General features: G+C 41.1%; 1 protein-coding gene across 1 annotated transcript in view; it reads left to right on the forward strand.

Annotated features, from left to right (window-relative positions):
• Positions 1-201: 201 nt before the first annotated feature.
• Positions 202-16,372, forward strand: part of fgfrl1.L (fibroblast growth factor receptor like 1 L homeolog) — a 135,573-nt gene continuing 119,402 nt past the window's right edge. The window contains 2 exon segments of the mRNA NM_001092951.1: positions 202-509; positions 5,397-5,488. Of these exon segments, the coding sequence (NP_001086420.1) occupies positions 5,428-5,488 (61 nt within the window). The 5' untranslated portion in view covers positions 202-509; positions 5,397-5,427.

Below are 16,372 nucleotides of genomic sequence, written 5' to 3' on the forward strand. Positions count from 1 at the left end.
GCCCACGAAGCCCTTCCCATAGCCAATGCTGTACACAAGGGGACTGCTAGAAGAACAGCTGCGGCGCGCTGGGGGTTAAGCTCAGGTCAGACGCTGATTGGCTGCGGGGAAGAGAGAGGCTGCTGAGCGGCCAGAAGTTTGCAGTGGGCGGGGCTTGAGCCGCAGTCTGCGGTCCCCTGAATCACAAAGCCTGCGGGGAGGTGCACGGGCAGCACGGAGCGTTCTTTCTGCAGCGCCGAGTCCCACTCAGTCCCGCACACACCGGCATCTTCCAGGGACACCGAGCGGAAAGTCCTCGGTGCGATCTCTGTATATATAGATAGTGACTGGGGCCCGTGGCCACACTGTGCTTCAGCCTCACCCCCGGGGGAGCGCCTTGTACTGGACTCTGACTCGCCCCAACACTGACATGGACCCCGGGCACACGGGGAAGCCAACGAGACTGGATTTACACTGACTGAAGCTGCTGCTGCTGCTGGGGGGAAACACTGGGACACCCGAGCTGAGAGGTGAGTCACATCATCCCGCGACCCGAACAACTCCCGGCGACCCTCCTGCATTGGGGGCTCCAGCAACAACTGAAGGGCTGCAGGTTGGCCAATGGGAATCTTTACTACAATAGCCACATTTATATACATCTAGATCACTTTATCTGCCCCACGGGATTGCTTTGCGCCCTGCTGCACATTCCTCCAACCATCATCATCATCACCCTCCTACAACTGGGACACCCCATTCCCCTTCATTACAACCGGACAATCAGGCATCAGTGCTGGGAAACAACTCAAGCAAAGGATCTCTTGGGCATATTTAGTACATAAGTCCCAAATCAGTCTGTCCCTTTCCTACTCACTTCTTCTTTCCCTGCCCTCATCTATTTCAATGTATCTCATCTACCTCTGTCATGTTGAGCTGACTATAAAGAGTAGCAGTAGATTTAGCCACATACTTCCATATTATATCATCAACGTATCTTTTAGATCAAGCTTTTCTATCACACCAGGATCATTGATTATAAAGTGCCGCCTATGTGTGAAAGTGCCAGTGAGGAGGAAGGTGACAGTCAGTGGGTGGCAGTTGAGCATAAAGCTCCCCCAGAAGTTGCATCGTGGATCAAGTGATCGCTTTACGCGTTGGTCTTTTTAGTTGATGGGCAAATCGTACATTTAAACGATCGTTTCAAGATAAGCTAAAAAGATCGAACGAAAAGATCTTTTAAAAATCTTCACATCTTGAGACGTAGTTGCGATACAATGATCGATGTGAAGGGATATAACGTTTAATCCCCCCTGACCCCAGATTAAAAAAGCGCTTGTTCTGTACAAGGCTCTCCTGTTGCACATCAGCGAGCTCGGGCGATTTTCTCGTCTCTTTGCGATCGCTTAGCGAGAATCTGTTGCGGAGTAGCGTTGAATTTGGTAAAAGGTTCATGACACCCCTAGTAACCCCACAGCTGCAGGCATTTGTTAGCCCCATATATCACTGTCATAGCTGCAAATCCCATACATTCTGTGACTCCTATGCCTAATAATCCCAAAATACTTCTCTCCCAACACTCTGCGCTGCCTCATTAAAGCCCCCGTGCCCTGGTTGATGCCCTGATCACGTGCTGTGTCTTTCCACTATTTTGGAACTTAAAGGGGTGGTTCACCTTTAAGGTAACTTTTAGTATGTTATAGAACGGCCAATTCTAAGCAACATTTCAATTTTCATTATTTATAGTTTTTATAGTTTCTTCTGACTCTTTGCAGCTTTCAAATGGGCGTCACTGACCCCTTCTAAAAAGCAAATGCTCTGTAAGGCTGCACATTAAGTGTTATTGCCTTTTTTTTTTACCTTTCTATTCAGGCTTCTATTCATATTCCAGTCTCTTATTCAAATCACTGCATGGTTGCTAGGGGAATTAGGACCCCAGCTACCAGATTGCTTAAAATGGATATTAAAGAGCTGTTGAATAAAAAGCCAAATAGCTCAAAAACCCTAAATAATAAAAAACGAAAACCAATTGCAAATGGTCTCATAATATCACTCTCTACATCATACTAAAAGTTATCTCAAAGGTGAACCCCCCTTTAACAAGCAGAACCCCCCTGAAAACCCCCTAATATTAGGGCACCTCTGCGCTGTAGCATTACTAGATATTACTGGGCCCCACAGCAAATTATTTTTCAGACCCCCAAAATGTTTAGCGCTTGATTTGTTTTACCAATATTTATTGAAATTGTATATGAATTAGGGCCTCATGGGGCCCCTATACCTCCTGCGCTCCCATGCAGCCACAGGTTCTGCTTCCTCTGTAGTAACACTTTAGGGGGTTATTTAACTCCGAATTCAAAAATCACAAAAAATTCACGATTTTTTTTTTTATATAAAATTTGACATTTAAAAAATCACAATTTCTTTTTGGAATTTATGAAACCCAGATGATGGAAAAGTCCAAATCTTAAAACCCGGCATCTCAGACCTGTCGAGGTTGCATATAAGTCAATGGGAGAAGTCCCAATGATTTTTTGATGTGCGCTGGGCAACACCCCGATGTTTTTTGGGTGAAAATTACGAAAAAATGGTGAAAATCGGACTTTGCCCGCAAAGCAAATTTTCGGGAAAATGTAATAATAAATAAGTGTAAAAAAAAAACAAGCAGATTGGATCAGAGTTTGTAGCAGAAAATATTGAGATAAATTGGGACTTTGATAAATAACCCCTTTAGGGTTTCTTGATAACATTGGCATCAAGCATCATTTTTACCGGCCAGGTGGCAACCGTACCTTCCTCTGTGCCATTCCTTTGCTTTTTCAGCAATCCCCTGCACTTTTCCCCCTTTTACAAGATTGCTTTTATGGATTATATTGATTAGTGTTTCATGTATTTAGATATAGATTGTAAGTCTTGTTGGACTACATCTCCCAGCATTCCACCCAAAGCCGTCCGCTGTACAACAACATTCCGAGGGCCTCATACTGCACTTTCAGACTAAATCAAACGAAAATGCTGTTTTCTCAATGTTGCCATTCAGCATTAAAAAAAAAACAGTAGTTAATATTGTTTATTCAGGAATAAAAATGTGGCTGCTTTCATTAGCTAATTTGGGGCCTGACCCCGACAAACATCCGCAAGACCCCATACAGATGAAGCAGTGTATTCATCCCCTGGAACTAATAGTAGTCGGCAGCACTGAAGCCCCTCTGTGTTCTCTCAATAAAGCTTTTCACTGCAGTTTATCAATGTGACTTACTGTATAGTGTATAAGCAGCAGCACATGTTTCTTTCCCCTTTCCCTTCCTATAACAAGTATTTTAACCCCTGTTGCCAAAAAAAAGTTGTACCCTCCGGCACGAAAGTGGTTAAGAGCTCCTGCAGAGAATTTGTAAGCCAAATACAAGGTGTAATTATTTAACTTGTTGGATTCAGTACAAGGATTGTTGTTGTGTGTCCTCGGGGTACTGAGCGTTTAGATCAAGCCCTTTTACAAGAGCCTGGAATTCAGACACTGTTTAGAGAGTGAGAGTTTAAGGCTGAGAATTGAAGTGTAATTAATATACTCTCCTGTGCGATCCTAAATCCACTTGTCCCCTAACATCCGTATTTCACTCGCAACGCTTGCGGTGTGTCACAAAATTAGCCTTCTAAAGCCTTCACTTTCACTAGCAAATTACAGGTATGGGACCTGTTATCCAGAATGCTCGGGACCTGGGGTTTGCTGGATAATGGATCTTTCTGTGATTTGATCTTCATCTCCTAGAAAATCATTTAAACATTAAATAAACCCAATAGGCTGGTTTTGCTTCCAATAAGGATTAATTATATCTTAGTTGGGATCAAGTACAAGCTACTGTTTTATTATTACACAGAAAAAAGGAAATAATTTTTTAAAAATGTGGATTATTTGGATAACATCGAGTCTATGGGAGACTATGTTTCCCTAATTCCGAGCTGGTTAACAGGTTTTTGGATTGCAGATCCTATACTTTACCTGTACTGGATTCTATTCCTGTATGTAACTCCGACAAAATCACAAGTCTCGACACTGGTCGGAGGAACTTACAATCTAATGTCCCTGCAGCGGGCACCTACACTGGGGGGCAATTTATTGGCAGTTGTTTAAGCTATTACGATGTTTTTGGAGGGAACATACAAAATTGTAGGCAGGTATTTCTGTAGTCAGAACCAAACTAAAGAAGCCAGTACAGGTATGGGACCTGTTATCCAGAATGCTCGGGACCTCCGGATAATGGATCTTTCCGTGATTAGATCTTCATGCCCTAGGTTTACTAGAAAATCATGTAAACATTAAATAAACCCAATAGGCTGGTTTTGCTTCCAATAAGGATTAATTATATCTTAGTTGGGATCAAGTACAAGCTACTGTTTTATTATTACAGAGAAAAAAGAAAATCATTTTTAAAAATGTGGATTATTTGTATAAAATGGAGTAAACTGGAGACTACCTTTCCATAATTTGGAGCTTTTTGGGTAACGGGTTTCTGGATTACGGATCCTATACCTGTACTGGATTCAATTCCTGTATGTAGCTCTGACAAAATCACAAGTCTCGACACTGGTCGGAGGAGCTTACAATCTAATGTCCCTGCCACGGGCACCTACACTAGGGGGCAATTCATTGACATTCGTTTAATCTATTGCGATGTTTTTGGACTGCGGGAGGGAACATACAAATTGTAGGCAGGTATTTCTGTAGTCGGAACCAAACCAAAGAAGCCAGTACAGGTATGGGACCTGTTATCCAGAATGCTCAGGACCTGGGGTATTCCAGATAACGGATCTTTCTGTAATTTGTATCTTCATACCTTAAGTTTTACTAGAAAATCATTTAAACATTAAATAAACCCTTATAGTCTGGTTTTGCTTCCAATAAGGATTAATTATATCTGGGATCAAGTACAAGCTACTGTTTTTATTATTACAGAGAAAAAGAAAATAATTTAAAAAAATTTGGATTATTTGATTATAATGGAGTCTATTGGAGACAGCCTTTCTCTAATTCTACTAACTCACTGTCCCTCCGTACCACATAATTCATATGAATAAAGGATAATATTAATTATGTACAAGTTTAGGTGGCTTTTTGCTGTGTATCAGTGGGGTATTGGGGTCAACTCCGAACAGGGTGCTGATTTGTGAGGTGCTTGGATAGTCTCACACACCATTGTGTGCACACTTAATAAAAGCTCATGTAAAATATACTTTTTGTCTAAAAAATTAGAACAAAATAAGGGAAAAATTACCCTAGAGGGTTTATGTACTTGTAGTAGGGAAACTAGACTGCAGGCTCTCCTGGGACTGAAGATAATGGACCATATTCTCCATAAAACACTAATATCTGCACTTTTCTCCTTTTAAAACCACCCCCTCCAATTTGTGTTTCTTCATCCTAGGTGATTGATTTCTGTGCATCTACCTGGCAAAATGGAATTGCAAGTGGCTCTCCTGATTGTGGGAATAATTGCCTTCACGGACTCAGCAAGAGGTAAGGGTGCTAATTGTAAGCACACGTGGAAATCCTGTGGCTCCTGCCGAAGTGCTAACCATGGTTTATTTATTTAAGGGGGAAGAATAGTTGATGTTTTTTTAAAGGCAACACTAATAAATGCCCTGGTTTGGGGGAGGGGTGCTGTGGAAGTACAAGGCACCCCCTGTTGAACCCACCCAGCAGACTGCCATGGGCTTTACACACAGAGTAGCAGTTGCAGGTAGGAAGAGTGGGAGAAGCTTCAGTACATCCCCACTAACTGCCCAAATTGGGAGCTATATAAAGTCTCTGAGATGAGGCATGGGGCTGCTGCTATAGGGCAAGATGGTGAAGACAGCAGTTGCTTAATTTGTAATTTAAAAGGCTATAAGACTGTTTTGCCCCATCACTAAATGCCAGCCCACAATAACCAGCCTTTAGGGCAACTTTGTAGCCTTGAAATGCTGCCAGATTTCTAAAATATTGTTGCTTTTTCCTCTGTTCCTCACCATCACCCCAGTGCCACCTTACAATACCTATGTACAGATCTAATTAATTTCCCTTATCTTCCATTTAATTGGTTGCTACATTACTGGCCTCTATTGTAGGCTGAGGAGTCCAAGATAAAACAAGAATACTAATGGAATACCAGTGTGTCCTCCTCTGCAATCCATCAAACGTTGCTGTCTGTTTCCCTTACTAAATCAAACAGCCGTGTGCTTTTCCAAGGGACCCTGTCTGTCAGTCATCACCTGCCATGACACTTTCTATTAGGAGATAATCTCCCCATAAACAAAACTTCTACACTGGTTGTTAGGAAGGTGACTGGGTTATCTAATGAAATAAAATGTTATGTGGTTTCTAATGAGCAGTGTTAAAAATGTACACTAATAAAATCAATATATTTGTTTTGCTACAGTTTGGGGTGAATATATTACATACAGCGGTTGCTTATTGTATAATGCATCTCTTTTATGATAAAGGGATTGTTCACCTTTAACTCTTAATATGATGTAGAGAGTGATATTCTGAGACAGTTTGCAATTTGTGGTTTTGAGTTATTTAGCTTTTTTATTCAGCAGCTCTCCAGTTTGTCATTTCAGAAATCTGGTTGTTAGGGTCCAAATTAATCAACTATGCACTGTTTTAAATATAATACTGGAAAATTGGGCTTGAATAGACAGATGAGTAATAAAAAGTAGCAATAACAAATGTGTAAGCTTACAAAGAATTAGTTTTTTTAGATGGGGTTCAGTGACCCCCATTTGAAATCTTGAAAGAGTCAGAAGAGGAAGGCAAATAATTCAAATACTATAAAAAAAATAAAAAATAAAGGCCAATTGAAAAGTTGCTCGGATTTAGCCATTCTATAACATACTAAAAGTTAACTGAAAGGTGAACCAGCCCTTTAACCTCTGCTTCAGTGAAGCTTCATATGAATATATGTCAATAACTGTCCCAAATAAGGCTGAAATGCTAACATTTGCAGCCTGGGATGAATCCCTAACAGAATAAAATTTATACTGAAGCCAAAACCCTTAGGGAAAGGCCACACTGGGCGTTTTGGGGAGATTTGGTCGCCTGGCGACTAATCGCCTCGTCTTTGTGGCGACCAATCTCCCCAAACGCCTTCCCTGACTGCGCCGGCTAAAATGAAAAAAAAAAAAACGCCGCTAATCACATGCGGTGATTTGTTTTCCGGGGAGATTGGTCGCCGCAAAGACGGGGCGATTAGTCGCCAGGTGACCAAATCTCCCCAAAACGCCCAGTGTGGCCTAACCCTAAGGGCTGGGACACACTGGGCGATTTGGGGAGATTTAGTCGCCTGGCGACTAATCGCCGCGACTTTCCACGACCAATCTTCCTCGAATTCCTCCCCTCGCTCTGCGCCTGGCTAAAATGAAAAATCGCCTGTGCTAATCACACGCGGCGATTCGTATTCTCAAGCCGCCCGAAGTTTCCTCGTGAGGCAACTTCGGGCGACTTGAGAAAATGAATCGCCGCGTGTGATTAGCGCCGGCGACTTTTCATTTTATCCAGGCACAGAGCGAGGGGAGGCATTCGAGGAGAAAAGTCGCGGCGATTAGTCGCCAGGCGACTAAATCTCCCCAAATCGCCCAGTGTGTCCCAGCCCTTAAAGTCATGTAATTTTTAAAGCACTGAGCAACTTTTCTAATGCTTTTAATTATTGGATGATGTCATTCATTTAGATGTCTGTGCAAATGAATATGCAAATTGGGGTTTCGGATGTGCCCATTTTTCTTGGAGGATTCTGTGTTTGTTGGGATCCGAGACTGATTTGCAAGATTTAGCTCAGGCTGTTAGTTTGTTGTGTGTGTGTTAGTGCTTTTGCAGTTGGTTGTCTGGAATTTGGTTGAAATAAAGAGGAAATTGGAAACTGTGTGAGTCTGTCAGTATCTCATTACAGAACAAATATACCGAGTGCTGGCTTGCCTTTAACTTCTGAGCCCTCTTCTCGTTCTGAAACAGTAAATGTCTATTTAAGAGATACTCAGAACACAACCCTGCCCAGCATTATGACTAGTGTGGAATATTCTAATGATATGATATATGGCTCTAGGAGCAGCCGAAACGTCTCTATGTGCCAAATAAAAATACATTCATTTTTAATAAGACCTGAGACGTGTGGTTTCTCCAACTACATGTTTATGGAACCCTTTGAAAACTGCACTCAGGCATTTGAATATTGATATTCCGACTTTGCTATATATATAGCATGTGTATGTGTACCCACCTGGTGCACTCATGCACTCACATCATAGTTAATTAAAAAGAAATTAACATTCACAAAGTGATTTTGTTCATCATTTCGGCCCCTACGTTCGAACCGTCTTCACTTCACTTTGTCTCCATTGTGCTCCGCAGTTGGCACATGGCTAGTACAGGTATGGGATCTGTTATTCGGAAACCCGTTATCCAGAAAGTTCTGAATTACGGAAAGGCCATCTCCCGTAGACTCCATTTTATCCAAATATTTTTAACAATGATTTCCCTTTTCTCTGTAATAATAAAACAGGTGCTTGTACTTGATCCCAACTAAGATATAATTAATCCTTATTGGAAGCAAAATCGGCCTATTGGGTTTACTTTATCTTTACATGATTTTCTGGTAGACTTAAGGTATGAAGATCCAAATTACGGAAAGATCCATTAGATGGAAAACCCTGGGTTCCAGGCATTTGCAAGTTTGCAGTCTGTTAAGCCCAGCTATCTGCATTTATAAGGGTGGTGGCAGAAAGGGATATTAGTCACCCAGCGACAAATATTCTCTTCTTCGGACGACTAATCTCCCCAAATGCCTTCCCGCCGGCATGAATACGAATCTCTTTGGATGGAAACTTCAGGCGACTTCAGAAATCCAAAGCGATTCATATGCCACCCCGCTGATGATTTGTATTCTTGCCGGTGGGAAGGCCTATCGGGGAGATTAGTCGCCCGAAGTGGAGATTTGTCACTGGGCGACTAAACTCCCCATCTGCCACCACTCTTAGAGGTGGCCCTGGTTTTTTAAATGATCTGATAACCAGGAGTTGCACCTAACCTGGTGCCAGTAATGTGATGCCAGTTCACTTTGAGCAAGATTGAGACCAAATGATCTCTTTAAGTGAAGAGGAATGAAGTTAAAAAAACTCAGGCCTGGAATGTTATTGCCCCCCTATGACATGGGGTTACTTGGTGTCTGTGGAGCTGTCATGCTGATTGCACTTAGTGTGTAATGTAGCATTAAAACAACTGGGTCTCTTTAGAATGGCTCCTCCTTTGTTGTGTTTCAGCATACAATGGCTAATGGCATGTGTTCTGCGTAATCCTACCTGCTAAAGCCCAGTCTCTGTGTTCTGCTCATTTATCCTTTTACTCTGCTGGTTGCTTAATCCCCTCCAGTATCCCCCCACCCACTGGCTTTGCACATGATGTTTTTGCCTCTCAGCTCACATTAACCTGAGCCTACGCTTTAGAAGTGTGAAATTGCACAGATTGTTAAAGAACAGGGGGAAAGAAAATAAACATCAGAAAAAGAAACATTGCACATCTGGCACAGCTTTCCGGTTACATTTTGGTGCTGAAAATGGTGAAAGTGCAGTGGGTAATTCCTAATTTGTCTCCTAAACTATCTGTGAACTCGTAAGGAATGCGGCATAGTGTGTGCCTTAGACATGGTGGACGGTGTCAGCAAAAGTCTCTGTACAGTGTGGCTTCAACTTGCATGAGCATTAAAGGGGATGCAAACCCAAAAATAAAATTTTGCCTAATGAAAGAAATTGTCATTTCAAATGAATTTTCAAATACATTTCCATTATGCATTGCTTACAAACAAACAGAAGGTAGTCGGCACAACATTTTCAATTCTCAACATTTTGCCGGTTCCCCAAAGACTTTCCACTGGCAAATATACAAAATCCAGGACGGAACATCACCACTTGACTTTTGTAGAATACAAATGCCTTTATTGCATACATTTTTAGGACTTTATAGCAACTTTTCGGGACATGTTTGGCCAGTGTCGGACTGGCCCACAGGGATACCAGGAAAACTCCCGGTGGGCCCAGATATTAGTGGCCCTCATGCTTCTAGCCGTTTAGTTTATTTCATGGCCATTCCCTATTTCTATGAGAACAAAGAGGCTAAATAGATGGAATAATAGATTACAGTCATACCTCCCAACAGTCCCGCTTTTTACAGCTCAGCCCACAGTCCCGGCTTGTTCCTCAAATGTCCTGACTTTCTCTTTGATCTCCTGCACTAAACAGCCAGAAAAAACTTAATTGGCTTTTGGCAGAAAGCCCAGAACAGACACCAGGTGCACAAAGATACTTTTGTAACAATTTTGAGATAAGCAAATAAGTAATTGTTAGGGATGCACCGATTCCAGGATTCGGTTTGAAATGCGGCCAGGATTTGGCCTTTTTCAGCAGGATTCGGATTCGGCCGAATTCTTCTGCCCGGCCAACCGAATCCGAATCCTAATTTGCATATGCACATTAGGGGCGGGATGGAAATTGCGAGCCTTTTTGTCATAAAACAAGGAAGTAAAAAATGTTTTCCCCTTTCCACCCCTAATTTGCATATGCAAATTCGGATTCAGTAGTGGATTCGGTGCATCCCTAGGAATTGTAACAATTAAGATAAAAATGTCACCTTCATTAGCAAAACTGTAATAACTGAAGAAAACAAACAAACGAATGTGTTCAAACTTTCATAAGCTGCCAAATTTTGTAAAATGAACATGGTAGTTAGGGGGTGTGGCTATAAACATGGGTGTGGTCCAATTTTTTTTGTCCCTCTTTCTATTTCCAAAATGTTGGGAGGTCTGTATAGTATGTAAAGAAAAGAGACTAGGAGAATAGAGGCTGAGTGAGGAGAGGAAGAATAATAGTACTGAGAGTGGGCCCCTGGTTTAAAGTATTTTGGTGGGTCCCTGGTGTCCCAGTCCAATACTGTGTTTGCCCCTTTATCATTGCTTAGAAATAAACTTCTATTCCCTGCCCTGCGACTGTTGGAACAGTGTAGCAAAAGTCAATTGATAAACAGACTTGCAAGATTGGCTTCCGTTACAATGTAATGTATAGTGTTGCTTTTTTTGTTTATGGAACATTCTATGCATATTCGCAGATTCAGGTCTGGGTCCTCTCCCTATTTCTAGTGATTTTCTGTGCCTTATTGATGTTTCTCAGTAGCAGCGGGGAAGAAAAATTTGGGTGCAAATTACAGTGGGGGACCAAACTATTACTGTAGGTGACCGGAGAAGGATGGTGGAAATCAGAGCGATTTTGCCATTTGAAAGACGGACAGTAACAATGACATCTTGGGTGAATTCCTATTTATTGGACATCTTTGGATGTTCCTGGTTCTATAGCAGGGAATGTGTAAAAACATTATGGGGAGGCCTGACCAAATGTGGGGGTCTTGAGCCCAAAACAAAATCTAAAAAAATGTACTCTCTGCTGCATTTGTATGTGTTTATAACACATAGAAATGCAAACATTCAGAAATGGTCTGTCATGGTGGGTGAGCTGCTCTTAGAATTAAGTTATATTTTGTTAAAGGAGCAGTTACATCAAAAATAAAAGTGTTTTAAAGTAATAAAAATATAATGCAGTGTTGACCTGCACTGGTAACACTGTTGTGTTTGCTTCAGAAACACTACTATAGTTTATATAAACAAGCTGCTGTGTAGCAATGGGGGCAGCCATTCAAAGGAGAAAAGGCTCAGGTCACACAGCAGATAGCAGATAAGCTCTGTAAAACATAATGGTGTTATCTGTTATCCACTATCTAACCTGTGCCATATAGTCTTTTTTCAATTTCCACCATTGCTACTCAGCATCTTGTTTATATAAACTATAGTAGTACTTATCTGTTATCTACTGTGTATCCTGTGCTTGAATGGCTGCCCCCATGACTACACAGCAGCTTGTTTACATAAACTATAGTAGTACTTATCTGTTATCTACTGTGTATCCTGTGCTTGAATGGCTGTCCCCATGGCTACACATGGCTTGTTTATATAAACTATAGTAGTACTTATCTGTTGTCTACTGTGTATCCTGTGCTGGAATGGCTGCCCCCATGGCTGCACAGCATCTTGTTTATATAAACTATAGTAGTACTTATCTGTTATCTACTGTGTATTCTGTGCTTGAATGGCTGCCCCCATGGCTACAAAGCAGCTTGTTTATATAAACTATAGTAGTACTTATCTGTTATCTACTGTGTATCCTGTGCTTGAATGGCTGCCCCCGTGGCTACACAGCAGCTTGTTTATACAAACTATAGTAGTACTTATCTGTTATCTACTGTGTATCCTGTGCTTGAATGGCTGCCCCCATGGCTACACAGCAGCTTGTTTATATAAACTATAGTAGTACTTATCTGTTATCTACTGTGTATCCTGTGCTTGAATGGCTGCCCCCATGGCTACACAGCAGCTTGTTTATATGAACTATAGTAGTGTTTCTGGAGCAAACACATCAGTTTTACCAGTGCAGGGCAACAGGACATGATATTTTCCTCACATTAAAACACTTTCTCTTTTGGTGTTACTGTTCCTTTAAACCAGACATAAAGGATCTATATTTATCCCCTGGAGCCCAAGTACCTGGTATAGCAAAATGAATGAACCTGCGGTGCACTAGAACTGACAAAAGATCTTTTGTTTCTCTATCTGAACACGTTCGCTTGAGAGTTTATTTCTCAGCCGCCTGCTCTTGTTTTAATTTTTCCCGACACATTTTTTTTGGTCCGGAATGTTGTGATACACGTGCGAATTACACATATCCTTGGGCGCCCTGCCGTCTAAACTGTGGCTGCTCTCCTGTGAGTAATGAACAGACAAAATGAAATGTTACTGTCTTATGGGCTAATGTAATCAGAGCAAATCTTTACATTGCAGTGGAGGTCTTCCTCTTTTCCAGATTTAAATGGCTTTTTGGTTTCTAGGGTCTGTGATCATGGCAACGAGAGTGCAAGTTAATTACTAAACGTTTGACTATATTTATGGCGAGTATTTCTGTCCTTCCCCTCTACCTTCTCATGGTCTATTTATTTATTCAACCCACTAGTGAATGGCAGAATCAACTTTTAGATTTGATGAGGTTGCCAAACAAGCAGATCTTTCCCCATATGTAAAAACAAGGCATATAAATATCTTTAAGGGTCAGCAGAAGCACTAGAAATAAAGAGGTTCCAGCTATTCCTCCCGTGGAGCATGAAAACCTCTTAGCCCAGCACCGCTCATTTTGTGACCTCTGTTGCCCCTCACTCTTTAAAATGAGAAAAGACAGAAAAGAAAAAAAAAGTCAGATAAAAGAGGTTTTGTGTTTTCCTAGAAATAAATCAGAGGCGCTCGGCCATTCTCCTCTGAAAGTTATTGCCACGGATGTTTCAGATGTATATTTTGTGCTGTCATAATTATAGGTGTTCAGCCCAGTAACTGCTCAGTGTGGTTTCCAGTTAAGAAAATGTGGGTTCTGTATCCAGCTGCTGCGTGTAGTGTCTGCACAGAGGCATTCCTTTTAACCAGCTCTATTTTATATTCCCTCTTATATTACAACTTTATATTTAATTGCTGATGTAGACACCTATATGTATAGTCATATAGAGGCTCTTTTCATAGTTATCCTCCACCACCCCTATTGTTACAGTAGTTTCCCATTTCCATTCCAATTACAGTAGGTTCCTATTCAGTTCCTATTACAGTAGTTTCCCGTTCCTGTTCCTATTACAGTAGGTTCCCGTTCCCATTCCAATTATAATAGATTTCCGTTCCCATTCCAATTGCAGTAGGTTCCCATTCCTATTACAGTAGTTTCCCATTCCTATTACAGTAGTTTCCCATTTCAATTCCTATTACAATAGTTTACCATTCCTGTTCCTGTTACAGTAGGTTCCCATTCCTATTACAGTAGGTTCCTATTCCCATTCTTTTTACATTAAGTTCCCATTCCCATTCCTTTTATAGTAGGTTCCTATTCCCATTCTTAATACATTAAGTTCCCATTTCCATTCCTATTATAGTAGGTTCCTATTCCCATTATTATTACATTAAGTTCCCATTCCCGTTCCTATTACAGTAGGTTCCTATTCCCGGTACTATTACAGTAGGTTCCCATTCCTTTTCCTATTACAGTAAATTCCCCTTCCCATTATTGTTACAGTAGGTTCCCATTCCTATTACAATAGGTTTCCATTTTAGTTCCTATTACAGTTGGTTCCCATTGCAGTTCCTGTTATAGTAAGTTCCCATTCCAGTTCCTATTACAATAGGTTCCCATTCCTGTCCAGTTCCTGTAGGTTCCCATTCCTTGTCCTATTCTTATTACAGTAGGTTCCCATTCCTATTACAATAGTTTCCCATTTTAGTTCCTATTACAGTTGGTTCCCATTGTTGCGCCTATTACAGTAAGTTCCCATTCTTGTTCTTATTACAGAAGGTCCCCATTTCCATTCCTTTTACAGTAGGAACAGGTGGAGCGAACCCAACTGTACCACAGATATTGGGCATTTAAATAATCATTTATTTATTAATCATATGTGTATATATATATATATATATATATATATATATATATATATATATACCACAATCTCAGCACCCTGCACAGGGCTCTGCTGATATATAAATCTGCCTTTGTTTTTATTGAAATGACTGTTTTTCCATGAGGTTGATATCATAATTAGTAATTGCACAAAGTGTGCCAGGACATACCTCCAGTGTGAAGTCATCTGGTGTGAGTGGAAGGAGCCGGAATCACTGGGAAATCAGAAGTTCCCGTATGGAGGTAGAATAGATTATGATGGATTGAATTCGATCCACTTGTTTTGCCTCTAGAAAGTTCCATAAAAGAGCTCAAAGTCTGTTATAAAAAGGCTACAATTCTGCGACATCCGATGGCACACAGGACTACAGGAATTCTTCCAAAAATTCTTTATTTACGGATTGCAAATGCAACGTTTCGGGGAACAAAAATCCCCTTTGTCAAGCATGCTTGACAAAGGGGATTTTTGTTCCCCGAAACTTTGCATTTGCAATCCGTAAATAAAGAATTTTTGGAAGAATTCCTGTAGTCCTGTGTGCCATCGGATGTCGCAGATTTGTATTCTATTGTGAGGTCGCCGAGCCTCTACCCTTGTGCACCAGGCGTCTCTTAATTTCCACAGGGTGTGCGTGGTCCTACACTACTTCTAACCTGTTATAAAAAGGCACCATTCTGCAGCCCCCTCAGTAACCGCCTGCTCTTCTGTGTCTATTCTGACTTTTAATTAATTTTCATGATTTTCCTTTTTATTTTTTTATCCAGAAATAAGATTATTTTTTTTTATTGTTTATGTATATTATGGTGCCCTCTCCTGTAAGTCTTCCATTCTGACCTTCAGACTACTGCCTGGTTGTTAGTACCTGTGGCCTTAGCAACCAGAGTGTAGAGCAGAACAAACTCCTCTTCACTATAAAGAATACTAAAAGTTAATTTAAAGGTGAACCACCCCTGTAATTATTTCACCATTACGCCTGATGAGTTTGGCTTTTTTTTTCCCCTTCTAAAAGAGGCCACAGAGCGTAGGGATAATAATGCCCCTGTTTTGCCTTCCCTGACATCTTTAGCGTTTGTTTATGAAGTGCGGCTATCAACGGGAGACACGGGACGTCACACACGTTTGATGTGCGCTATAAATTTATTTTAAAAGGCTGAGATGGAATGGCAGTCGCAGTGCAGCATTAGTGAGTGGAAACAAGTCACGGGGGGGGGGACACAAAGTCTGGTTTTGTTCAGTTCTTTTAAGTTTTAATGTTGCTTCAATAAGTCTGACAACCGTATACATCAAAAGGAACAAGCATTAATGTTTACTCTTCCACCCCCAGCATTGGGACCTTGCTTATTTGTATGTATGTATAACTTTATTTGTATGTATGTATAACTTTATTTGTATGTATGTATAACTTTATTTGTAAAGTGCTGCACCGCTATACAATGCATAAAAGTACAAGATATAAATATATATATCATCATATCAGGACAAAGAGCTTATGTGCTATGTGGTAAAAGACACAGTGGGAAGGAGGTCCCTGCCCCGTAGAGCTTACAGTCTAAGTGGATGGGAGGCTAACATACAGGCACAAATTGGAGCTGAAAAAGTGCACATGGTAAGGCATAGTCAGTAGGTACAGGACTAGACTAAAGTTCTAGTGGTCCAAAAGGTAAACTCTTAGTTTTTGCTTGAAGAGATTGAGAGAGGATTCCTTACGGAGGAATTCAGGGATGGAATTCCAGAGGTAAGGAGCAGCAAGATAGAAGAGTTTGAGATGAGAAGTGCAGATGATGTGGATGGTGTGAAGAGAAGGTGAATCTGAGAGGAGCGGAGAAGACAACCAGGAACATATAGTGA

The sequence above is a fragment of the Xenopus laevis genome, chromosome 1L (assembly GCF_017654675.1).
Source record: "Xenopus laevis strain J_2021 chromosome 1L, Xenopus_laevis_v10.1, whole genome shotgun sequence".
NCBI lineage: Eukaryota > Metazoa > Chordata > Amphibia > Anura > Pipidae > Xenopus > Xenopus laevis.